The 26,188-nt window shown below is 39.0% G+C and overlaps 1 protein-coding gene and 1 long non-coding RNA gene across 2 annotated transcripts in view; one reads left to right on the top strand and one right to left on the bottom strand.

The window, feature by feature from the left end:
• The window catches only part of LOC138760659 (uncharacterized), a 28,143-nt gene extending 15,870 nt beyond the window's left edge, over positions 1-12,273 (top strand). Inside the window, exon 3 of the long non-coding RNA XR_011355788.1 lies at positions 12,083-12,273. This is a non-coding gene — a long non-coding RNA (uncharacterized lncRNA). The remainder of the gene's footprint in view (positions 1-12,082) is intronic.
• Positions 1-22,572, bottom strand: part of rel (v-rel avian reticuloendotheliosis viral oncogene homolog) — a 109,456-nt gene extending 86,884 nt beyond the window's left edge. Inside the window, exon 1 of the mRNA XM_069931514.1 lies at positions 22,460-22,572. Coding sequence (XP_069787615.1) covers position 22,460 — 1 coding nt within the window. The 5' untranslated portion in view covers positions 22,461-22,572. The remainder of the gene's footprint in view (positions 1-22,459) is intronic.
• Positions 22,573-26,188: the final 3,616 nt, after the last annotated feature.

The raw sequence follows: 26,188 nt of genomic DNA, 5'->3' as shown, positions 1-26,188 counted from the left end.
ATGAGAGGTGACTTAATAGAGGTCTAGGACGGGGGGCGTGGCAAGATGGCGTAGAGTCTCGACCTCTCTGGCCAGACTTTTAAGTACCCGTTTTTAACCCCTTTTTTTCAAGTTTAAACTTTATAAATTTTAGTTTAAAGTATTAAGGAACTGTTATGGCCATTAATGGTAAAAAGATTAAACCTCAAGTGCAGAAGAAGTTACGTTTTCGAAGTGTTGAAGATTTGGGGCCTAAACAACTTGCTACAGCTTCAGGTTTTACCTCCTTAGTGCTTAAACCACAAAAATTGCCTGTGGGAGCTGAAAAAAAAATGTATACTACTGACCAAGTGAAGGACCGCTGGAATTACCCGTTCTCTGGAGGATCGTGCGTATTCCCAAGAAGTGGATCCCGATTCTGACAGCCTGCCGATTTTAATGGAGGAAGCACGCAGGAAGACGACTCCATTGCCTGAAACGCTTCAGGAAGCATTCCAACCTGAAGATCTCGATCTCCTCCATGATTTTTTTAAAAAACAGCAAGCTGCGGGGGGGAGACCAGCGTCGATCCCCTGAGTAAGTCAGGGTGCCATCGCTGGGAGTCCAGACCTGCAGTAAAACCGTTAAAATGCCTTTTGTTGAGTTGCAGCAGGAGCTGCAGTTACCTGGTTCTGCCACTACGTTAGAGAAAGCAGGGCTGAGCTTTTCTGAGCTACAATGTAAACAGTTAAATGCTGTCATCCAGCCTATAATGAATGAGATGGCCCAAATGACAAGTTCAGAATTGAATACAGTTAAAGCACGTGTGGAAGCATCTTGTGAAGATTTTTTTTAAATTTAGTCTGCTTTTTTGGAATGTAAACAGCAAGTGGCTTCTAATACAGAAAAAGTGTTGAAGGTTGAAAAATCCATTATAGAATTGCGAGAATGTGAGAAGGAGTTAGAGAGGAAAATAGACTACTTGGAGAATCAAAGCAGAAGGAATAATGTGAAAATTGTTGGTTTGCCAGAAGGTATGGAAGGACAAGATCCTCTTCGTTTTTTTAAAGACTGGATCCCACAAGTACTAGGGCAAGAATTTTTTTCTGGAGGTTTGGTATTGGAAAGAGCTCATAGAGCTTTAAGAAGAACACCTTTACCTGGTCAACCACCGAGACCTGTAATAATTTGATGTTTGAATTATTTCGACAGAGAAGCAATTCTTCGTCTAGCAGTGCAAAATGCGAAACAACGACAAACTCCATTATTGATTCAGAATAGCAGAGTTTTTTTTAATCCCGATTTGAGTCAAGAGGTCATTCAACGTCGGTGTCGATTTAATCCAGTTTAAGAAGTTTTGTGGCGTAAAGGCTATAAGTCTACTTTTCGCTATCCGGCAGTGTTGAAGGTGTTTTATGGAGACTATCAATCTCGGTTTTTTGAGAATGATCGTGAAGCAATGATTTTTGCTGATTCATTGCCAGAAGTAAGAGGACAAAGACGTAGTCCACCATTGTCTCCTAAAGAAAAATTTGGTTGTTCTGGAAATGGAAGAAATGGCAGACATGGGAAAAATGGGAATGGAAAGAGTCCAATTCTCTTGAAATGGGGTCTCTGAGTTTGGAATCTCTTGGATGAATAGAAGAATTTTCTTAATCTTATTTTATTTTTTATGTTATTATGATATTTTGATGTTATTCTTTGTTCGGCTGGGGAGGGAGAGATTTTCTCTAAGTTCTATTAGTCATCAGCCACTGGTAGGTGATCCACACCCAAATTTTGTTTAGGGATTACTAACTTTCGGAAGTTTTTTTTGGGTTTTTTAAAAATTTTCATTTTATCTAGCCTTTAATTTGTGATTTTTTTCTCCTATTCGAGGGCCTATTTACATTGATTTGAGCTTTTATATAAAGATATTATTAGTTCTTAGTAATATTAGTAGATATGTCAAAGTTGAGGTTTGCTACTTTTAATGTTCGAGGTTTAAATAGTCCGATTAAGTGTAAGCGAATTTTGGCGTATATTAAGAAAATGAAAATTGATGTTGCTTTTTTACAACAAACACATTTGAATGTCAAAGAAAGTATGAAATTGAAGAGGGACTGGGTAGGGCATGTATATTCTTCTTCATTTAATTCCAGGGCTGAAGGTGTAGCAATTTTGATACCTAAAAATGTATCTTTTGAATTACAATCAATGGAGGAAAAGGCAGGATGTATTCTTAAATTAAATTGTAAGATTTTTAGTGAATTTTAGACTTTACTTAATATTTATGCCTCAAATGAAGATGATGAAACATTTATTTCAGATGCATTTTTATATCTGGGTCAGGCTAATGATAATGTTTTAGTTGGTGGTGATTTTAATTGTGTTTTGGAACCCTTATTAGATAAACTTCTGAAGAAAGTTAAGAAATCTAAAATGGCAGTTCAGGTTCAAGCGTTGATGAAAGATCTTAATTTAGTAGATATTTGGAGACGTCTTAATCCGACAGAGAAAGATTTCTCCTTTTACTCATCTGGACATGAATAGTTTTCAATGATTGACTTCTTTTTAGTATCGGTACATTTACAAAGGAAAATACAACAAGGGTGATTTCAGATAATTCTTTGTTATACTTTACATATTCAACCTCTGAGAAAATTCAAGTGGCCTATCGTTGGAGGTTTAAGACAATGTTATTAAAAAATATGGAATTTATTGATTTTTTGAAAAAACAAATTAATTTTTTTTGAAAGAAAATTCTAATTCTGTTCAAAGTAAGTTTGTATTATGGGATGCTATGAAAGCTTATTTGAGAGGACAAATAATTAGTTATGCTTCTAAAATAAAAAAGAATCGATTAAATCAGAGTCTTGAATTTGAGAAACAGATTGATGAGTTTGAAAAGGAATTTCAGAAAGATGCTACAGAAGATCAGAAAATAGATTTATCTACGTTGAAACTGGAATATAATACTTTGCAATCTTATCAATTTGAATGTAAGATTAATAGGACTAAACAACAATATTTTGAGTGGGGAGAGAAAGCACATAAGATATTGGCATGGCAATTAAAGAAAGGTTTCGAGGACTATTAATGTTGTTAGACGGAATTCTTTTATCACTTATAAACCTCGAGAGATTAATGATGAATTTTGTTCATTTTATAAAAAGTTATATACATCTGAAGGAAAACCAGAAAATGGATCGATTGATCTTTTTTTTTAATCATAGTTGAATTATTAGAGGACGCAGATATACAGGAGTTAGAAGCACCATTTACTGATTCAGAAATTAAAATGCATATGATGGAAATGCCGAATGGTAAATCACCTGGTGACGATGAATTTTCGGTTGAATTTTATAAAAAATTTTATGATGATCTCTCTACAGTGTTTGGAGATGTATTACATCAAGTTGGAGAACACTATGAATTGCTTGAGTCTTGTTCTAGTGCTTTAATTACAGTAATTCCAAAAAAAGATAGAGATCCTTTGAAAGTATCTTCATATAGACCAATTTTGTTGTTAAATGTAGATTATAAAATAATAGCTAAAATTTTAACGAATAGATTGGCTAAACTTTTACCTAAGTTGATCCATATGGATCAAACAGGTTTTATAAAGAATAGATATGCCTCAGATAATATTTTGCATGTGATTAGTTTGATTAATAGATTTCGACAATCTTTAGATCACCCGATGGTGATATCTTTAGTTGCAGAAAAAGCATTGGATAGAGTTGAGTGGAATTTTTTGTTTAAAGTTCTGGAGAAATTTAAGTTTGGTCCTATCTTTATTCATTGGATTAAGGCTTTATATAGTAAACCGGTAGCTAGAGTACTGATGAATGGTTTGATTTCAGAACCATTTAAATTGACTTGATCAACTCGTCAAGGTTGTACTTTATCACCAGCTTTGTTTGCGTTAGTGATCGAACCTTTAGCACAGCTGATAAGACAAAATACACAGATACAAGGTATGAAAGTTTTAGATTAGGAATATAAAATTAATTTATTTGCTGATGATGTATTGGTGTATTTAACAAATCCAGCTCAATCACTTTTGCACTTGAAGGAGTGTCTGATACAATAAGGAGGAGTCACGTGATGGAGTAGTGGCCGGACGGTGAACTCCAGCCCTCTCCAGAAAAGTCGGGAAAAACAAAGAAAAACACAAAGGCACAGAAATAAAAGTTACAGAAAAGTGAGTATAAAGGTGGAAAGAAGATGGCGACAAAAAAAGAAAAATCGAAAGCAACGGTAAGAAGAGAGGAAGAGAAGACAAAGGAGGAAAAAGGTGAAGGCCTTACCTGTCCGAAGAGGCCCGCTGCGGAGAGAGAAACCCGCTCCCTCAGGTCGGTAAATAATGGACTACAAAAATGGCTCGCAGAGCCAAGTAAAAGTGCGCAACCGCGCATGCGCGATACTTCGAATGAAAAAAAACACACCGATGGGAGGGGGGACCAGCTGGGGAGTCGATCTCCACAGCCGGTAATGACAGCTGCAGAACACCTGCAGCAAGAAGAGACCACAGAAGACAATAGAAACAAGAAAGAAGAGGAGGAAAGGGCACCAAAGAAACAACAGATGGCCAACCCAGAGGAAGAAGAAGAGGAAGAGGAAGAGTACAGAGAAATAGAAGAAGAAAAGAAAGGCAAGGTAAAGGATATACTTGCTCTTATTAAAGGATACATGGAGTCATTTAAAGAATGGCAAACACAGGAATTTAAGGATTTAAGAAAAAGAATAAACAACACAGAAGAGAAAATAAATAAAATGGAGATGACCTTAACAGAAATGGGAAAGAAAATGGACAAGACGGAAGAGCGGGCAGTAGCAGCAGAAATGGAGGTAGAAGACTTAAAAAAGAAATTGGAGAAATCTAATAAAAAAACTAAAGAGACACAAGAACTACTAGCTCAAAAAATAGATACAATGGAAAACCATAACAGAAGAAATAACATAAAGATAGTGGGCCGTTAATTTAAAAAAATTAAAACTGATTTGATTAAATGGAAAGATTTACTTATTAATTTATTGGGTAGAAAAAATACAATTAATATGAATATTTTTCTGCGTATGCAATATTTGTTTCAATCTATTCCGTATTTACTTGATAATATTTTTTTTCGAGATTTGAATAAAATGGTTAGGGAGTTTTTATGGAGAGGTAAATTTTCAAGAGTAGCCTTAATTAACTTGGAAATATGAGTTAGGGGGATTAAGTTTACCACATTTTCGAAATTATTATGAAGCAGCCCAACTTAAATTTATTAGTTCATTGATGGATTTGGAACGGCCCCCGAGTTGTGTCAAAATTGAGATGGCAAATATTTCTAAATTTGAAATACATCAATTTTTGTTCCAGCAACATAATGTGCCTATATTAAAACATTTAATGAAGTTATGGACAAAGAAAAAGAAAATGATAGGTTCTAGGGGTGAATTATCGGCTTTGACTCCGTTGTATAATAATCAACTTATTTCTTTTTCAATACACAATCGAAGTTCATTACATTGGAGATTTAAAGGTTTGGAAAATTTGGGAGATTGTTTTAAAGAAGGTAAATTTTTATCTTTTAATCAGATGAGGGACAGTTATGGTATTGATAAGAACTCTCTGTTTCTTTATTATCAAATTCGATCTTTGGTAAAACATGTGTTTGGTAGAGATATGATTTTACCTGAAATGACTAAATTTGAAACTTTTCTTGACGGTACTAGAGAAGGGTTATATTTTATCTATGTATCAAATATTACAGGATGGAATGGATAAAGCAGGTTGGGATAAATCTAAAAGTAAATGGGAAGTGGATGTTGGTTTTATTTTTTCCGAGGATGATTGGTTAGATATCTGTCATGAATGTGTAACTAAACTGATAAATGCATGCTATGCAATGATTAATTTTTAAAAAAACTTTATTTATTTGTTCAAAGTACAGATAATAAGTAACATATATAACAATTAACAAAGCATGAACATTATATTTTATATATATATAAAAAAAAGAAAAAAGGAACCCCCCCCTTCAGCCAACTCTCCTAAGGAGAGCCATGAAGAAAAAAAAATAAAGAAAAGTGAAGCATACATATTAAGATCTAATCAATGTAAATCAAAATGTAAATATTCTGAATATAACAACCACTTATTAATAAAAAAACTATAATTAGCACACGAAACATGTGATATTTTCCATTATTAAGCAATATTTCATCTTATTATGCCATCTATTAATATCAATCATATTCGTATCTTTTCACGTATTAGCAATACAATTTTTCACTACAGATAGCGCTAAATATACAAAAGCAAGTTGAAATTTATCTAATCCCAGACCTTTCAGAGGTTGCAAACTACCCAATAAAAATACTGTCGGATCTAAAGGTATTTTAACCTTATACAGGTATTCCAGAAACAATTGTTCTTTCTTCCAAAAAGACCAAACCGCATGAAAAAAAGTTCCAACAGCATTACCACATCTAAAACACAAATCTGATTCCTGAAAACCATATTTTTTCAAATTTTCAGGTGTTAAGTATAATTGATGTAAAAATTATAATTAATCATCGCATAACGTGCATTTATCAGTCAGTTACACTATCATAACAAATATCTGACCAATCATCCTCGGAGTCAAGGCCGACAATTCACCACTAGAACCTATCATTTTCTTTTTCTTTGTCCATAACTTCATTAAATGTTTTAGTATAGGCACATTATGTTGCTGTAACAAATTTACATTCCATCTAAACAAAAATTTATGTATTTCAAATTCAAAAATATTTGTCATCTCCAATTTTGGCCCAACTAGGGGACCATTCCAAATCCATCAATAAACTAATAAATTTAAGTTGGGCTGCTTCATAATAATTTCGAAAATGTGGTAAAGGTAGTCCCCCTAGTTCATATTTCCAAGATAATTTATTCAAGGCTACTCTTGAAAATTTACCTCTCCATAAAAACTCCCTAACCACTTTATAAAAATCTCAAAAAATAATTATCAAGTAAATACGGAATAGATTGAAATAAATATTGTATACGTGGAAAAATATTCATCTTAATTGTATTTATTCTACCCAATAAATTAATAGGTAAATCTTTCCATTTAATCAAATCAGTTTTAATTTTTTTATTAACAGAACATAATTTAATTTATATAAAGATTGATAATTGACATCCATAATTATACCCAAATACTTAATTCGATCCGTCCATTTCAAGTTAAGCATGTTCTTATAAGCTGAATAATCTCTTCACTCACCGGTAATATTTCACTTTTTTCCCAATTAACTTTATACCCAGAAAGACATCCATATTGCATCAAACACTCCTTCAAATGCAAAAGTGATTGAGCTGGATTTGTTAGGTACACCAATACATCATCAGCAAATAAATTAATTTTATATTCCTCATCTAAAACTTTCATACCATGTATCTGTGTATTGTCTTATCAACTGTGCTAAAGGTTCGATCACTAATGCAAACAAAGCTGGTGATAAAGTACAACCTTGACGAGTAGATCGGGTCAGTTTAAACGGTTCCGAAATCAAACAATTCATCAATACTCTGGCTACCGATTTACTATATAAAGCCTTAATCCAATGAATAAAGATAGGACCAAACTTAAATTTCTCCAGAACTTTAAACAAAAAATTCCACTCAACTCTATCAAATGCTTTTTCTGCATCTAAAGATATCACCATCGGATGGTCTGAAGATTGTCGAAATCTATTAATCAAACTAATCACACGTAAAACATTATCCGAGGCATTATCTATTCTTTATGAAACCTGTTTGATCCATATGAATCAACTTAGGTAAAAACTTAGCTAATCTATTCGCCAAAATTTTAGCTATTATTTTATAATCTACATTCAACAATGAAGATACTTTCAAAGGATCTCTATCTTTTTTTTGGAATTACTGTAATTAAAGCACTAGAACAAGACTCAGGCAATGCATAATGTTCTCCAACCTGGCGTAGTACATCTCCAAACACTGTGGAGAGGTCATCATAAAAAACTTTATAAAATTCGACCGAAAATCCATCATCACCTGGCGATTTACCGTTCGGCATTTCCATCATGGCCATTTTAATTTCCGAGTAAGTAAATGGTGCTTCCAACTCCTGTATATCTACATCCTCTAATGTCGGTAAGTTCTACTGTGATTAAAAAAAGATCAATCGATCCGTTTTCTTGTTTTTCATCAGATGTATATAACTTTTTATAAAATGAACAAAATTCATCATTAATCTTGCGAGGTTTATACATAATAAGCGAATTCCATCTAACAGCATTAATAGTTCTCAAAACCTGTTCTTTCTTTAATTGCCATGCCAATACCTTGTGCTTTCTCTCCCCATTCATAATATCGCTGTTTAGTCCTATTAATCATACATTCAAATTGATAAGATTGCAAAGTATTATATTCCAATTTCAACCTGGACAATTCTATTTTCTGATCTTCTGTAATGTCTCTCTGAAATTCCTTTTCTAACTCACTAATCCGTTTCTCTAACTCAAGACTCTGATTTATCAATTTTTTTTTAATTTTAGAAGTATAACTAATTATTTGTCCTCTCAAATCAGCTTTCATAGCATCCCATACTACAAATTTACTTTGAACAGAATTAGAATTTTCTTTCAAAAAGAAATTAATTTGTTTTCAAAAAAATCAATCAATTCTGCATTTTTAAAATAGCATTATATTAAACCTCCGATAAGCCACTTGAACTTTCTCAGAAGTTATATATGTAAAGTATAACAGAGAATGATCTGAAATCACCCTACTTTTATATTCCGCTTGTTGTTTTTTCCCCTGAAGATGTGCCGATACTAAAAAAAAGTCAATCCTTGAAAACGATTCATGTCGAGCTGAATAAAAGGAGAAATCCTTCTCTGTCGGATTAAGACGTTTCCAAATATCCACTAAATTGAGATCTTTCATCAATGCTTGAACCTGAACTGCCATTTTAGATTTCTTAACTTTCTTCAGAGACTTATCCAATAAAGGTTCCAAAACACAATTAAAATCACCACCAACTAAAACATTCTCATTAGCCTGATATAAAAATGCATCCGAAATAAATGTTTCATCATCTTCATTTGAGGCATAAATATTAAGTAAAGTCCAAAATTCACTAAAAATCTTACAATTTAATTTAAGAATACATCCTGCCTTTTCCTCCATTGATTGTAATTCAAAAATACATTTTTAGGTATCAAAATTGCTACACCTTCAGCCCTGGAATTAAATGAAGAAGAATATACATGCCCTACCCAATCCCTCTTCAATTTCATACTTTCTTTGACATTCAGATGTGTTTCTTGTAAAAAAGTGACATCAATTTTCATTTTCTTAATATACGCCAAAATACGCTTACAATTAATCGGACTGTTTAAACCTCAAACATTAAAAGTAGCAAACTTCAACTTTGACATATCCACTAATATTACTAAAAACTAATAATATCGATATATAAAGACTCAAATCAACATAAATAGGCCCTCCAATAGAAGAAAAAGAAACCACAAATTAGAGACTAAATAAAATAAAATGAAAATTAAAAAAATAAAGTAAAAAAAACCCAAAAGAAAACTACCAAAAGGTAGTAATCCCCAAACAAAACTTGGGTGTGGATCACCCACCAGTGGCTGATGACTAATAGAACATAGAGCAAATCTCTCCTTCCCCAGCCAAACAAAGAATGACAACAAATAGTGTATCATGAACACTATTTGAAACAATGTCTTAATGCTCCAGAAACAGGAATCGTGTGCTGGAACAGATGCTCAGAGAGAAGCCATTTATGAAGTTCTTCTATTCATCCAAGAGATTCTAAACTCGGTGACCCCATTTCAAGAGGAATTGGACTCTTTCCATTCCCATTTCTCCCATTTCTACCATTTCCAGAACAACCAGATTTTTCTTTAGTTGACAATGGTGGACTACATCTTTGTCCTCTTACATCTGTCAACGAATCAGCAAAAATCATTGCTTCACGCTCATTCTCAAAAAACCGAGATTGAAAGTCTCCACAAAACACCTTCAACACTGCCGGATAGCGAAAAGTAGACTTATAGCCTTTACGCCACAAAACTTCTTTAACTGGATTAAATCGACGCCGACGCTGAATAACCTCTTGACTCAAATCGGGATAGAAAAAAACTCTACTATTCTGAATCATTAACGGAGCTTGTCGTTGTCTCGCATTTTTCACTGCTAGACGAAGTATCGTTTCTCTGTCCAAATAATTCAAGCATCGAATTATCACGGGTCTTGGTGAATGACCAGGCAGAGGTCTTCTTCTTAAGGCTCCATGAGCTCTTTCCAATACCAGACCTCCAGAGAAAAAATCCTGCCCCAGTATATGTGGAATCCATTCGGTAAAAAAATGAAGGGGATCTTGTTCTTTCATACCTTCTGGCAAACCAACAATCTTCACATTATTCCTTCTACTTCGATTCTCCAAATAATCTACTTTCCTCTCTAACTCCTTCTCACGTTCTCGCAATTCTTTAACGGATTTTTCCACCTCCAACACTTTTTCTGTATTAGAAGCCGCTTGTTGTTGACATTCCAAAAAAGCAGCCTGAAATTTTTTTAAATCTTCACCGGATGCTTCCACACATATTTTAACTGTATTCAGTTCTAAACTTATCCTTTGAGTCATTTCATTCATCATAGGCTGGATGATAGCGTTTAATTCAGAAAAGCTCAACCCTGCTTTCTCTAATGTAGTGGCAGAACCAGGTAACTGCAGCTCCTGCTGCATCTCAACAACAGGCAGTTTAAGTTTTACTGCGGATCTGGACTCCCAGTGACGGCACCCCGACTTCCTCAGGGGGTCGATGCTGGTCTCCCCCCGCAACCCGTTATTGTTTCAAAAACTCACGGAAGAGATCAAGATTGGAGTACTTCCTGAGGCATTTCAAGTAATGGAGTCATCTTCTTGCGTGCTCCCGCCGTTAAAGTCGGCAAGCTGCCAGAATCGGGATCCACTTCGGGGGCACACGCACCTTCCTCCTGAGAATGGGTAATTCCAGTGATGTCCTTCTCCTGGTGATTAGTAGTCATTTTTTCAGCTCCCACAGGCAATCTTTGTGGTTTAGGAATGGAAGAAATATAAACCTGAGGCTGTAGCAGGCTGTTTAGGGCCTAAATCTTCAACACTCCGAAAATGTAGTTTCTTCTGCACTTGAGGTTTAATCTTTTTACCATTAATGGCCATAATAGTTCCTTGATTAAAAAGTTTAAACTTGAAAACAAAGAGTTAAAAACGGGTTCTTAAAAGTATGGCCAGAGAGGTCGAGATTATACGTCTAGACTCTACGCCATCTTGCCACGCCCCCCCCGTTATGCAATAATTAATTATAATTTTTTACATCAATTATACTTAACACCTGAAAAACTAAAAAAGTATAGTTTTTATGAATCAGATTTGTGTTTTAGATGCGGTAATTCCGTTGGAACTTTTTTTCATGCTGTCTGGTCATGTACATATATACAATCTTTTTGGAAGAAAATTCAATTGTTTTTAGAATACCTGTATAAGATTAAAATACCTTTAGATCTGACAGTATTTTTATTGGGTAGTTTTCAACCTCTGAAAGGTTTGGGATTAGATAAATTTCAACTTGCTTTTGTATATTTAGCATTATCTGTAGCGAAAAATGTATTGTTAGTACGTGGAAAGATACAAATATGATTGATATTAATAGATGGCATAATGAGATGAAATATTGTTTAATAATGGAAAAAATTACATATGTTTCACATGATAATTATAGTTTTTGCATTAATAAGTGGTTGTTATATTCAGAATATTTACATTTCAATTTAAATTGATTAGATTTAAATATGTATGCTTAATTTTTAAAATATTTTTTCTTTGTTTTTTCTTTCTTTATGGCTCTCCTTAGGAGAGTTGGCTGAAAGTGGGGGGGGGGGGGGGTTCTTTTTTTCTTCTTTTTTTCCTTTATATATAAAAAATAACGTTCATGTTTAGAGTTACTTGTTGTATATGTCATGTACTAATTGTTTTTTGAACGACATAAATAAAGTTTAAAAAAGATGAACTTTCACATTGTACTTGTGACTCATCAACCTGAGACATTAACTCTGTTTTACTTTCCACAGATGCTGACTAACTTGTTGAGAGATTCCAGCATTTTCCAGATGGTTTCAATTGCAGTGACATGAGTATTGGGGTCAGTGTTCGAGTTTGAGTCAGGATCAATGACAGGGTTATGCTTTAGGTCAGAGATAGGGTGAGGGTGAGTGTGAGAATGAGGGTGAGGGTGAGTGTGAGGGAGTTGGAGAGGGTGAGAATGAGGGTGAGGGTGAGTGTGAGAGAGTTGGAGAGGGTGAGAATGAGGGTGAGGGAGTTGGTGAGGGTGGGTGAGGGTGTTGGTGAGGGAGTTGGTGAGGGTGGGTGAGGGTGGGTGAGGGTGAGGGAGTTGGTGAGGGAGTTGGTGAGGGTGAGTATGTTGGTGAGGGTGAGGGAGTTGGTGAGGGTGAGGGAGTTGGTGAGGGTGAGGGTGAGTGTGGGAGTGTTGGTAAGGGAGTTGGTGAGGGAGTTGGTGACAGTTAGGGTGTGAGGCTGAGGGTGTTGGTGTGGGAGTTGGTGAGGGAATTGGTGAGAGAATTGGTGACGGTGTTGGTGAGGGAGTTGGTGAGAGTGAGGGCGAGGGAGTTGGTAAGGGTGAGGGTAAAGTTTTGTGTTAGGATGAGATTAGGATCAGGGTTAAGGTCACTGTGGTTAACTCTACTTTCTCTGTGCCCTGCACTGATTTGACTTACTGTAACACTACTCCCTACACTTTAGCTAAATACTTGTTATTATTGCACTCCCAGCTGTATGATTTGACTGGCCGCGATAACTCACAAAATTAAGCTTTTTACTGGATGTCAGTACATGTGACAATAAATAATTGAATTCAATAAAAAAAAAGTCTAGAAGATTCTGATAGGCATACATAAGATAGACAGCCAGAGCCCTTTTTCCCCAAGGCAGGAGTAGCAAACATTAGAGGACTTCTGTACACAGTGAAGGGAGAAAGGTTTAGGGGAGACATCGGGGCAAGTTTTTTTTTTTACAGAGAGGTGTGAGTGCCTGCAATGCCTTGCCACGGGTGGCAGTGGAAGCTGAATCATGAGGGCATTTCAGATTCAGTTTTAGATTTTATTGTCAGAATACATACAAGACATCATATACAATCCTGAGATTCTTTTTCCTGCAGGCATGGCAGAATTACCACAAATTGGTAGTACAAAAATAAAACTGTACATAGAATACATATGTAAACAAATAACAAAGGTAAACAAATCAACTGTGCAATAGAGAGAATAAAAAAGTAAATAAATAAAGAGCACAAGTAAGATTCCTCAAATGAATCTCTGATTGAGTTTGTCATTGAGGAGTCTGATGGTGGAGGGGTAGCAATTGTTCCTGAACTTGGTGGTGTGAGTCTTGTGGCCCCTATACCTTTACCCTGATGGCAGGAGTGAGAACAGAGTGTGTGCTGGGTGGTGTGGGTCTTTGATGATTACTGCTCCCCTCCGATGGTAGCATTCTCTGTAGATGTATTCAATAGTGGGAAAGGTTTTGCTTGTTGTGTTCTGGGCTGTGCCTACTAACTTTTGGAGGGCTTTACATAGAGTTATTGGTGTCCCCATACCACCATGATGCAGCTGGTCAGTGCAATTTCCACCACACCTCAGGGTTTCTGGTGTCATTCAAAAACCTCCGCAGTCCTGAGGAAGTAGAGGCGCTGACGTGCTTTCCTCATAATGCCATTGGTGTTTGGTCAGGAAAGATCCTCCAAGATAGTGACTCCCAAGAACTTAAATTTGCTCACCCTCTCCACTTCTGATCACCTAATGATCACTGGATTACATACCTCTGCCTTTGCTTTACTGAAGTCGACAATCAGCTCCTTAGTTTTGGTGACATTGATTGCAGGGTTGTTGTTGATGCACCATTCAGCCATTTTCCATCTCCATCCTGTATGCCGACTCATCCCTTTCCTTTATACAACCCACTACTGTGGTATTGTTGGAAAATGTGTCGATGGTGTTATTGTCATAATGAGCCACATAATCATAGGTGTAAAGTGAGTAAAGCAGGGAACTAAGAACAGCCTAAGATGGAGATTGTGGAGGAGCTGTTCTTACTAATCTTCACTGACTGTGGTCTGGAGGTGAGGAAATCCAAGATTCAAATTGACAGTGGGGTGTTAACTCCCAGGTCTTGGAGTTTGCTGATCAGTTTTGAGGGGATGATAGTTTTAAATGCCGAACTTTAATTGATAAAGAGCATCCTGATATATATATCTTTGCTGTCCAGGTGTTCCAGAGCTTTGTGTAGAGCCAGTGATATGGCATCCGCTGTACATCAGTTTTTACGACAGGTGAACTAGAATGGATCCATCTCACTGCTCAGACAGGAGCTAATCTGTTTCATCACCAGCTTTTCTAAATACTTTATCACTGATGATGTAAATGCTACTGGTCGATAATTGTTAAGGCAGATTACTGCACTCTTCTTAGGCACCAGTAGGATTGATACCTGTTTGAAACAGGTGGATACCACTCCACCCGGGGCAAATGCTTTCCTTGGATTTACTCTCGCGAAGCAGTATGCACGTCAGATACGGACAGGATGGGATCACTATGGGATGTGAAGATGTAGAGGGGTGATCCTTTGCTGTTACTATCATCAAATCAGGCAAAGAAGGCATTGAATTTCTTTGGGAGCAAAGCTTTGTCATCTGCTACTTCACCTGGTTTGGTTTTGTAACAGGTTATGGCATTTTGGCCCTGCCACAGCTGTCGAGTGGCCCTTATTGTTTCCATTTTCATCCGGACACTTCACCCGGGAGGTCATACCTGCTCCTGCTGTACTGATCTGGATCTCTGGACTTGAATGGTTGTGATCTGGCTCTCAACTGGTTGTGGATTTCATTGTTCATCCAGGACTTCTGGTTGGGGAAAAGCCTGAATGATATGGTGGGGACACAGCTATTTTGATAAAGTATGTGACAGCCTCATTGTACTCGTTCAGATTTTCAGCAGAGAATTTGAACACTGTTCAATCTGCTGACTGGAGGATGTCCTGTAACCGTTCTTCAGCCTCCTGTGACCACCTTCTAGCTGTCCTGATCTTCAGAGCCTCTCTTTTTAGGGGTGGTCCTTGGAAATAACGATAGGGCTTGCTTATTTTGGTGTAGTAATGATCAAGTGGGCTGGGACCTCTGGTACAGCAGGCTACATGTTGGTGGTAGTTAGGCAGGGTTTTCTTGATACAGGCTGGGTTAAAGTAACCAAGATTTGTAGTGCATCAGTCTGGGTCGTCTCTTGTTTATTGACCACATCATGCACCTGGGTAAGTGCCTGTTTGTAATCGGCCTTGGGAGGGATACAAGGCAATAGGGCAGAAGGTTGATACAACTCTAATATCTGTGCATCACCCAATATTAACAAAAAAAGCACACACTGCCACTTCTTCCAGTTTCTTGTGCTGGTGAGGGCAGGAACAGGGAGTTAGGGGATCTGAATGTGTGGCTGAGGAGCTGGTTGTGAAGCAGGGATTTGGATTCTTAGACCCACTGGGATCTGTTTTGGGGTAAGGATGAATTGTACAGGGGGACGGGTTACATCTTAACAGGTGGGGGAGCAGCATTATGGCAGGCAGGTTTGTCCTTGCTGCATGGGTGTGTTTAAACTAAGTAGTGGGGTGAGGAGGAAATGAACTTGAAATATAAGGATGGAGTTAAAGGGAAAGAGATAAAAAGCAAAAGTTAAGAAAGGCAATAGAATTAACAGGGCAGAAAGCTCAAGAATGGAGCAGAGAGTTTGGCCAAGTGCAAAAGGAATCGATGTGAAAGGAAAGGGGAGGGGAGAAATGAATTAGAAGTATATATGAATACACAAAGTATAAGAAACAAAGTGGATGAGCTTGAGGTTCAGTTGGAAATTAACAAGAATGATGTTGTTGGACTAACTGAGATATGGCTGCAAAAGGACCAGGGCTGGGAAATGAATATTCAGGGATTTATGTCCTATCAAAAGGACAGACAGGAGGGCAGAGAAGATACAGTGGTTCTCTTGGTGAGGAATTAAATTCAGTTCCTTGCGAGGGAGAAAAGATGATGTATGAAGGTAAGCTAGCCAAGAATATAAAGGAGGATAGTAAAAGCTTCTTTAGATATGTGAAGAGGAAAAAACTAGTTAAGACTGAAGTTGGGCCCTTTGAAGACAGAAATGGGTGAAATTATTATGGGGTACAAGGAAATGGCAGACAAGTACTTTGGATTTGTCTTCACTAGGGAAGACACAAACAACCTCCCAGATATAACAGTGGACAGAGGACCTAGAGTAATGGAGGAACTGAAGAAAATTCACATTAGGCAGAATGGTGATGGGTAGACTGATGGGACTGAAGACAGATAAATCCCCAGAGCCTGATGGTACTTAAGGAGGTAGTTCTAGAAATGGTGGATGCATTGGTAATCATTTTCCAATGTTCTATAGATTCAGGATCAGATCCTGCGGATTGGAGGGTAGCTAATGGAGCATAGCTCCAAGAAAAGTGACCTCACCAAAGCCTTGTACACCGTGAGCAGGAAAGGGCTTTGGCAAATACTAGAGCACCTCGGATGCCCCCCCCAAGTTCCTCAATATGGTTATCCAACTGCACAAAAACCAACAAGGTCGGGTCAGATACAGCAATGAGCTCTCCGAACCCTTCTCCATTGACAATGGCGTGAAGCAAGGCTGCGTCCTCGCACCAACCCTCTTTACTATCTTCTTCAGCATGATTCTGAAACAAGCCAATAAAGACCTCAACAATGAAGACGCTGTTTACATCCGGTACCGCACGGATGGCAGTCTCTTCAATCTGAGGCGCCTGCAAGCTCACACCGAGACACAAGAGAAACTTGTCCGTGAACTACTCTTTGCAGACGATGCCGGTTTAGTTGCCCATTCAGAGCCAGCTCTCCAGTGCATGATGTCCTGTTTTGCAGAAACTGCCAAAATGTTTGGCCTGGAAGTCAGCCTGAAGAAAACTGAGGTCCTCCATCAGCCAGCTCCCCACCATGACCACCAGCACCCCCACATCTCCATCGGGCACACAGAACTCAAAATGGTCAACCCTTTTACCTACCTCGGCTGCACCATTTCATCTGATGCAAGGATCAACAAAGAGATAGACAACAGACTCGCCAAGGCAAATAGTGCCTTTGGGAGACTACACAAAAGAGTCTGGAAAAACAACCACCTGAAGAAACACACAAAGATCAGCGTGTACAGAGCCGTTGTCATACCCATGCTCCTGTTCGGCTCCGAATCATGGGTCCTCTACTGGCATCACCTACAGCTCCTAGAACGCTTCCATCCTCAACATTCATTGGAATGACTTCATCACCAACATCGAAGTACTCAAGCTGGCAGAGTCCGTAAGCATCGAATCTATGCTGCTGAAGACCCAACTGCGCTGGGTGGGTCACGTCTCCAGAATGGAGGACCATTGCCTTCCCAAGATCGTGTCTTATGGCGAGCTCTCCACTGGCCACTGAGACAGAGGTGCACCAAAGAAGAGGTACAAGGACTGCTTAAAGAAATCTCTTGGTGTCTGCCACATTGACCACCGCCAGTGGGCTGATATCGCCTCCAACCGTGCTTCTTGGTGCATCACAGTTTGCTGGGCAGCAACCTCCTTTGAAGAAGACTGCAGAGTCCACCTGACTGACAAAAGACAAAGGAGGAAAAACCCAACCCACCAATTTTCCCTTGCAACCGCTGCAACCGTGCCTGCCTGTCCCGCATCGGACTTGTCAGTCACCAACGAGCCTGCAGCAGATGTGGACATACCCCTCCATAAATCTTCGTCCGCGAAGCCAAGCCAAAGAAAAGAAGAATGTTATCCCACTTTTTAAAAGAAAGGAGGGAGAGAGAAAACAGGGAATTATAGACCAGTTAGCCTGACATCAGTGGTAGGGAAAATGCTGGAGTCAATTATAAAAGATAAAACAACGGCACATTTGGATAGCAGTAACAGGATGGGTCAGAGTCAGCATGGATTTATTTAATTTTTTTTAACCTAACATGGAGTCAATTAGAGTTAAAGATACAAGTACAGAAGTATATCCAATATTTACTTCATGATATTAACCTGATCCCCAAACCACCACCCCCTCAAAATGAATGAATTAATGTATAGAAAAGCAAGAAAAAGATAAGATAGCAAAGAAAGAAAAAGAGAAAGAAAAAGAGAAAATGGATTGGACTGCTGAAAGAGACATACCCTCTATGATCTCTAATTCATACTTTATTTAATTTTCTTTGGAGAAGATCAAAACTGGTCTCGAGGGTTGGGAAGAACTCATCTAAAGAATTACACCTGAATTTTGTAAATATGGTTGCCAAATATAAAATATCATATTTATTTGTTAGGTTGTAGGTAATCTTCTCCAGGGAAATACAGCTATGCATTTCTGCATTCCAATGAGCCATACCTAGATGTGAATACAACAGCCGTACATTTTCTGGCCACTGCCAACTCAATTTTAACAAATTCTATTTGATATTTGGACAGTTTCAATTTGGGTCTTATCCCTATAATGTTCCCCAATAAAAATAATTCTGGGTTTTGTGGAAATTGAATTCCTGTAATCTGCGCTAAAAGATTTCCTAAAACTACCCAAAAAGGTCTTACTTTACAACATGACCAAGTTCCCATCTCCTCACCACATCTAAAACTGATCTGAAAGGTTTGAATTTATTTAATTTCTGTGGTGTATAATTGATGCAAAAAAATTATATTGTACACCGATCATATTAGTCATACGCTCCTGACAGTTCAGACCAGGTTTGTTCGCCACTTCTTACAATTCAGTCTGATTCCCATCTCTGCCTGGACTTATTAACACTCTGTTTGGGAGTTCCCACTTGAAGTAAGAGATACATTGCTGAAGTCCTTTGTATTTCCCTTTCGAATCAGTGTCTCTAAATCACCACAATTTGGTAACAACACTGTTGGGCCCAATTTAATTCTTAAATATGCTCTTATTTGAAAATAGCAGAAAATTATGTTATTCCCGGGACGCAATCTGGTAATCAAGATGGCCAATGACCATGGCTACTGTGCAGACCCTGCAGGGGCCAATGACCTTCATCCCATGTGACAACCAGCATGGTAGGAAATGGCGGGAACGCTGACAAATCCAAGGACAGTGCTGCTGTGACATCACTTCTGTCCTCAGCAGCCGGGAGAAAATGTAAGCAGAGCTGCCAGTGCAATAAACCAGTCTTCGACTTCGTGGGTGTGTATCATTCTTTTCTCACTTCGTGGTGGCACACACGCTACATTGGTGACCCCTGCAGGTCCAACCACAGTTAGACCCCAAGATGACAGACCTGGCATTTCATCACCTGGTTTTCTTGACGTTGACATTTTCTTGGTGTTGCAGCCACACGTGGTTCGAACAAGCCCAGTTTCACCTCAGGCAGACCACCGCCAACAACATGTTACTATTATGTGCTGAGCTCACTTGATCAGGACATGGCAGCAAGGGTCGACAACTTCCTGTGGCAGCCTCCAGAGCAAGGCAAATACGATGCCCTCAATAAGTTGCATATAGACAGATTTGGGGACAGGGTCCTATCTGCCCTCATGAGGGAAATGCTCGCCCTTACATAGGCCTTGCCTGTTCTTCGAGCAGATTTTCCTGGAGCAGCTGCCCAAGGATATCTGGCTCTTGCTTGCTGATGAGGACTTCAGTGACCCCAGGAAAGTCGCAGCCCGGGCAGACATTTCCGGAGAGCGAAGAAAGAAAATGGCACCTCGTTGGAGCAGATCACTAGGCCCTTCACACAGCCGGCAACAGCAAACAAAAAGGTAAGAGGAGCTCCCGACCAACAGGACTGTTACTATCACCAATGATGGGGAGTTGAGGCCCGTGAATGCCGCCCACCCTGCACGTTTCAGGGAAACTCATGGACAACTGTCTTTAATGGCTGTGGCGGTTGGCCAATGTGACAGCCTCTTCCACATGTGGGACTGTCTGTCCAGAAGGCACTTCCTTGTTGGCAGCAGTGGTGAAATAAGTGTCCAAAACAGAACCAGTAGATGTAGTGTACCTGGACTTTCAGAGAACCTTTGATAAGGTCCCACATAGATTAGTGGGCAAAATTAGAGCACATGGTATAGGATGGGGTGGGAGGTCAGGTACTGATATGGATAAAAAAAATTGATTGGTAGAAACAGACTAGGGATTAACAGGTCCTTTTCAGAATGGCAAGTAGTGACTCGTGGGGTTCCGCAAGGCTCGGTGCTGGGCCCGCAGCTATTTGCAATATTCATTAATGATTTAGATGAAGGGATTAAAATTTGGTTTGTAAATTTGCAGTTGACACAAAGCTGAGTGGCAGTGTGAAATGTAAGGAGGATATTATGGAAACACAGGGTGACTTGGACAGGTTGGGTGAGAGTCAGATGCAGTTTAATGTGGATAAATGTGAGGTTATCCACTATCGTGGCAAGAACAGGAAGACAGATTACTGTTTGAATGGTGTCAAGTTAAGGAAAAGGGAAGTACAATGAGATCTAGATGTCCCTGTTCATTGGTCACTGAAAGTAAGCATACAGGTAGAACAGGCAGTGAAGAAAGCTAATGGCACGTTGGCCTTCATAACAAGGGGAGTTGAGAATAAGAGCAAAGACATCCTACTGCAGTTGTGCAGGGCCCTGGCAAGACCACAGCTGGAGTATTGTGTGCAGTTTTGGTCTCCAAGTTTGAGGACATTTTTGCTATTGTGGGAGTGCAGTGTAGGTTCATGAAGTTAATTCCCAGGATGTTGGGACTGTCATACATTGAAAGATTGGAGTGACTGAGCTTGTATACACTGGAATTTAGAAGAATAAGGTGATATCTGATTGAAACTTATGATTATTAAGAGATTGGACATGCAAGAGCCAGGAAACGTTTCCAATGTTGGAGGAATCCAGAACCAGAGGCCACAGTTTAAGATTAAGGGGTAGGCCATTTACAACAGAGTTGAGGAAATACTGTGGAATGCTCTGACTCAGAAGGCAGTGGAGGCCAATACTCTGGATGCTTTCAAGAAAGAGTTAGATGGAGCTTTTAAAGATAGCAGAGTCAAGGGATACGGGGAGAAACCAGGAACGGAATATTGACTGGATGATCAGCCATGATCACAGTGAATAGCGGCGCTGGCTCAAAGGGCTGAATGGCCTACCCCTCACTTATTGTCTAAGCCCCCTGCTCTACTCACCTTACACCTACAACTGTGTAGCTCAATGAGAACATCATCATGTACATATTTGTTGATGATGTCATGCTAGTGGGTTGTATAAAGGAAGGGGGTGAGTCAGCCTACAGGATGGAGATTGAAAACTTGGCTGAATGGTGCACTCAATGTCACCAAAACAAAGGAGCTGATTGTTGACTTCAGGAGAGAAATCAGAGGTCAAGAGGGTGAGCAAATAAGTTCTTGGGAGTCATTATCTCAGATGATCTTTCCTGACACAACACACCAATAACATTGTGAAGAAAGCACATCAACACTTATACTTCCTCAGGAGTTTCCGGAGGTTTTGTATGACATCAAAAATCCTGGCAAATTTCTACAGGGGTATGGCAGAAAGTGTGCTAACACCAATACCAGAATGTAAAGCCCCCCAAAAGGAAGTGGACAGAACCCAGAACATATCTATAGGGAACACTGCTATTGGAGGGAAGCAGAAATCATCAAAGACCCACACCACCCAGCACACACTGTTCCCATTGCTCCCATCAGGAAAAAGGATAGGTGTCACAAGACTCACACCACTAGGTTCAGGAACAGCTGCTACCCCTCCACCATCAGACTCCTCAACAACAAACTCAATCAGGGACTCATTTAAGGACTCTTACTTGTGCACTTTATTGATTTTCCTTTGTTCTCACTATATTGCACAATTTGTTTACATTTTTTATGTTTACCATTCTTTTATTTTACATATTTTTTCCATTATATTTTGAAATTGTTGCACTATAATTAGTGATAATTTTGCCACGACCACAGGAAAAAAGGAATCTCAGAGTTGTATGTGATGTCATTTTTGTACTGATAATAAATCTAAAATCTCTCCCTTTTCCACAGTTCGAGTTCTGATCCAGTCTAAGAATTGGGAAACCGTCTGGTCAGATAGTGGTGTTCAGTTAGCCAAGTCTTGGTGCAGCAAACAACTGAGCGTCTAAGAGACTTAAACAGTCATATGGATGAAAGAAAAAAATTGAGGGTTAGGAAGGGTTGTTCTCCCCCCCCCAAAATCAGAACATGTACCGAGAGTCGGTATAACACCGAAGGCCAAAGGGCCTGTAATGTGTTGTAATGTTCTATATTTAATGTTTCCTCCCTGATGGAAACATGTGGGCACATTATTCCTGCTAGATTAATATAGATTTCATTAGAATATACTGAATAATCTGGACTGGAGAGTCAACTTACTGTTTCTCGTCAAGAGGTGCCGATGTGGGAGGTAGTGGCTTGTAATTGGCTGAGCCGGTCACCTTCTGATGGCCAGCCTGCAACATTGCTTGCCACACTGCTCGAAGGGGAGCGACACTTGCTTTGGCAGCCCAGCTTCGCCAAGACCTGGTTCTCCACAGGCTGTCTGTGGCTTCTGGTGTGAGGAAGTGAGGTGAATTGGATACATTTAGACATACAATAATTTACCCAATGACCAAGGCAGAGATATTTCAGGCAATAAAGAGGAAAAATGTAGCCAAAATATTTGAACATTTTATTCACACCTCTTCCTTGATTGTCATTTCTCAGCTAAATTCTTTATTGGGATACTTCCTGTGCCAAAATAAATACTGTTGAAATGTCACTCTTCATTCCATGTCAAGCTCCTGTCAAATGCAGTGATGTCATCCATGCACATGGGCAGGATTTGGGGTTACCCTCCCAAAAATCAGTCAAAGTGTCTACAAATTGGTTGAATATCACCAAGTAGTGGACGTAGTCACTGGGCATCATCTTAGCTTGTCCACCCCTGTGTTTATTTAACCTCAATATCTTATGACAGGCAAAAGTTTGTTACATTTTTAATGTATTATGTGACAATAAGATGAACGTTGATATATATTTTTATTTTAAGATAACTAAAATTCATATCCAGGTTATCCACACGCAACTGAATATATTTGACTAGCATGTTTAAGATGCAGTTGCAAACCAAACAAAATAATCTTTGGCAAAAAGTTATTTCTTTTGCTTAACACATCACGCTCCTCTCACTTTTAAAATATTTGCTATTCTAGAAAAAAACAGAATACCTACATTTCTAATGTTACACAAAGTGAAATCTATTGGAAATAAAATACTACTCTCATTGCCATCCTTCACCTACTCGTAAGGATATACTTGTCTGAGTCAACCAGCAGAGAAACAAGCCCTTCCAATCACTTTGACTATGTCCACTTCTAATAATCCGGTTGACCAGCATTTGAACCACAGTCTTCAATACCTTGGAGTTATACAAGTGCAGTATTAATTTCTGTTAATTGTATCCACCACTGCTAGACAAGCAGCTGTGACAGAGTATATAGATATGTCTTTGGGAGATAAATTGGGAAAGGTTTGTTAGAGTAGGTTACATACCAAAACTTTAAAACAGATCTTATTTAAAATATTGGAGCTCTGCTCCATGCTAGACATATCAGGGCCTCAGAGCTTTTGCAAGAGCTTTGAAGAGTACTCAAGAGTCCACTAATGGATTGTTGTTTACAAAAGGCAACAGATGCAAGAGCATGTCGGAGCTGCCTCTGTCTGGAAGAGGGTCATGTGGTTTTGAAAGAAGAGAGTGCCAAACAGGCTTGTCTCTCCCAGGGGGAAGAGAAGTTCTGCAGTATTACAGCCAGCAGCTGGGACTGGAACAGGACAAGCTGGCAAGCTTATGGTAAGTCCATTTGTAAGATGGCCTGGCCAAAGTCCTTGTGGTTCATGCAAGAGGACTGGCTATCTAATGTTTCACTTGGAATAAGTGAAACAAAAAAAAGAACTGAAAGAAAGAGGTTATCATCTGGAGAACCCTGACAGGGTAATTTTCATCAGCAAGGCAATGCAGTGGCTGATGGAAGTACATCAGTTGTGGATATCCTGGAACAACAAATCTCTCTTTGAAAACCGACAAAAATCTTCCTGAGCGGTAATAGTTTACTTTTCAAGCACCAAAGCCTGGTAAACTTTATAAATGTTAATTCTGTGCACAGTATTAGAATTGTCTGCAACCAGTGAACTTGGAGGAATGAGAAGTAAGATTGGACTGTGAACCAAAGAACTTTTCTGAACTTACACACACATTACATACACGTGTGCTTAGAATTAGAAGGGGGTTAAGTAAGTTAATAGCGATAAGTTAAAGTTTGATTCTATTTTCATTTTTAAAGATAATTAAAAGCAATTTTTGTTTAAGTAACCATTTGTCTTGGTGAATATCTATTGCTGCTGGGTTTTGGGGTCCTCTGGGCTCATAAACACAGCTCAGAATACAAGAGTGAAACACTCCCTGATGAGTTAAACATGTTCGATATTGGCTTCGCACGGGGAGGTAACATCCGCATCAACAACTACAATGTCACACCCATGGTTACTGCTGCTGAAGTCAGGGCAGGCTTCTAGCAGGTGAACCAACAGAAATGTGACTGGACTTACTGGTTATCAGGTACATAGTCTGAGCATCTGCGCAAATCAACTAGTGAACATATTCACAAACATCTTTAATCCCCACATGGCTCAAGATGCTCAACATTATTCCAGTTGGGAAGAAAAGCATAATAATGGGCCTAATGACCATCAACCAGTGGCTTTGACTTGCAAAGTGTTTTGAGAGGCTGATCATGGTTCACATCAACTCCAGCCTGTCAGGCAACATCAACCCACTTAAATTAGCCTACTAGCCAAGCAGATACACAGCAGACACCATCTCCTTGGTTCTCCACTCAGTTCTAGAACACCTGGACATCAAGGACACCTTTGGCTGACCACTGACAACAGTGGTTGGTACCGTCAGTACCATCATCCCAAGCAAACTCATTCTTGAACTTCTAGTCTCCACTCTACAACTGGATATTTGACTTCCTGTCAGACTTTAGATTGCAATCAGCAAAGATGGGTAACAAACACTGACCCTCCTCAGTCCCTTGTTATTCTCCCATGACTGAACAGCTAAATAATATTCCAACTCCATTTTCAAATTTGTTGACACCACAGGATAGTGCAGCAGTTAGGCCCAATGCTATCACTGCATCAGCATCCCATGTCCATATCTAGCACTGGCTGTAAGGAGTTTTTACATTCTCCGTGTACCTGAATGGATTTCCTCTCAACCTTCAAAATGTATGGAGCATTTAGGTGGCACAGGCTCATGGGCCAGAAGGGCCTATTATGTTTGTTTGCTGCAATGCCTCCTGCATGCCTAAATTAAACAAACCACCCCCCCACCCCCACACACAAAAAAATATGGGCTGGGTATCAAATAATGATGAGACAGAATGCAGGGAAAAAACAATTGAAAGCCAAGTGGCATGGTGCTAAGATAACCTCTCAACAAAAAAAAATGGAGATGATCATCGACTTCAGGAAACAAACAGGGTTCACAATCCTATGCACACTAATGACACCAAAATCAAAAGAGCAGCTCACTTCAAGTTCTTGGGAATATCTCCAATGACCTAATGGTCAAAAAATTGCACTGACTCCGTTACTTTCTTAGAAACCCTAGGAAGTTCAGCATGCTCCCCTTCTCCCTCCAACTTCTATAGGGGCACAATTGAAAGCACACTTGCTGGGTTCATCACAACATGGCATGGGAGCTGATCCGCTCAAGATTAGAAGTGCCAGATTCAATCCTGGATCGCTGGTGCTGTAATGGCATTGGACGAACAGCTATGCTAACCATGACATCCACCCTTTGGCCTCTTCTGCTCCAAGGAAAACAAACGTCTATTCAGACTTCACAATGTTGATTCTCCACCCCAGGCAGCATCCTGAGATGTGGCCTCATCGATGTTTTATACAGTTGAAGCATAACCTCCCTGTTCTCAAGTTTCATTTATTGGCTAATGAATGCTAACACAACTTTTTTTTTTAAACCCCCCACATACCTGAACTTCCACATCAAATGACCTTTTTATACCAAGGCTCCTCTAAACTGCCCAGAGGCCTACAATA

This window comes from Narcine bancroftii, chromosome 4 (assembly GCF_036971445.1).
Source record: "Narcine bancroftii isolate sNarBan1 chromosome 4, sNarBan1.hap1, whole genome shotgun sequence".
In the NCBI taxonomy this organism is placed as follows: domain Eukaryota; kingdom Metazoa; phylum Chordata; class Chondrichthyes; order Torpediniformes; family Narcinidae; genus Narcine; species Narcine bancroftii.
The sequence above is the reverse complement of the archived record's forward strand: the minus strand, read 5'-3'. Positions and strand labels throughout refer to the sequence as shown.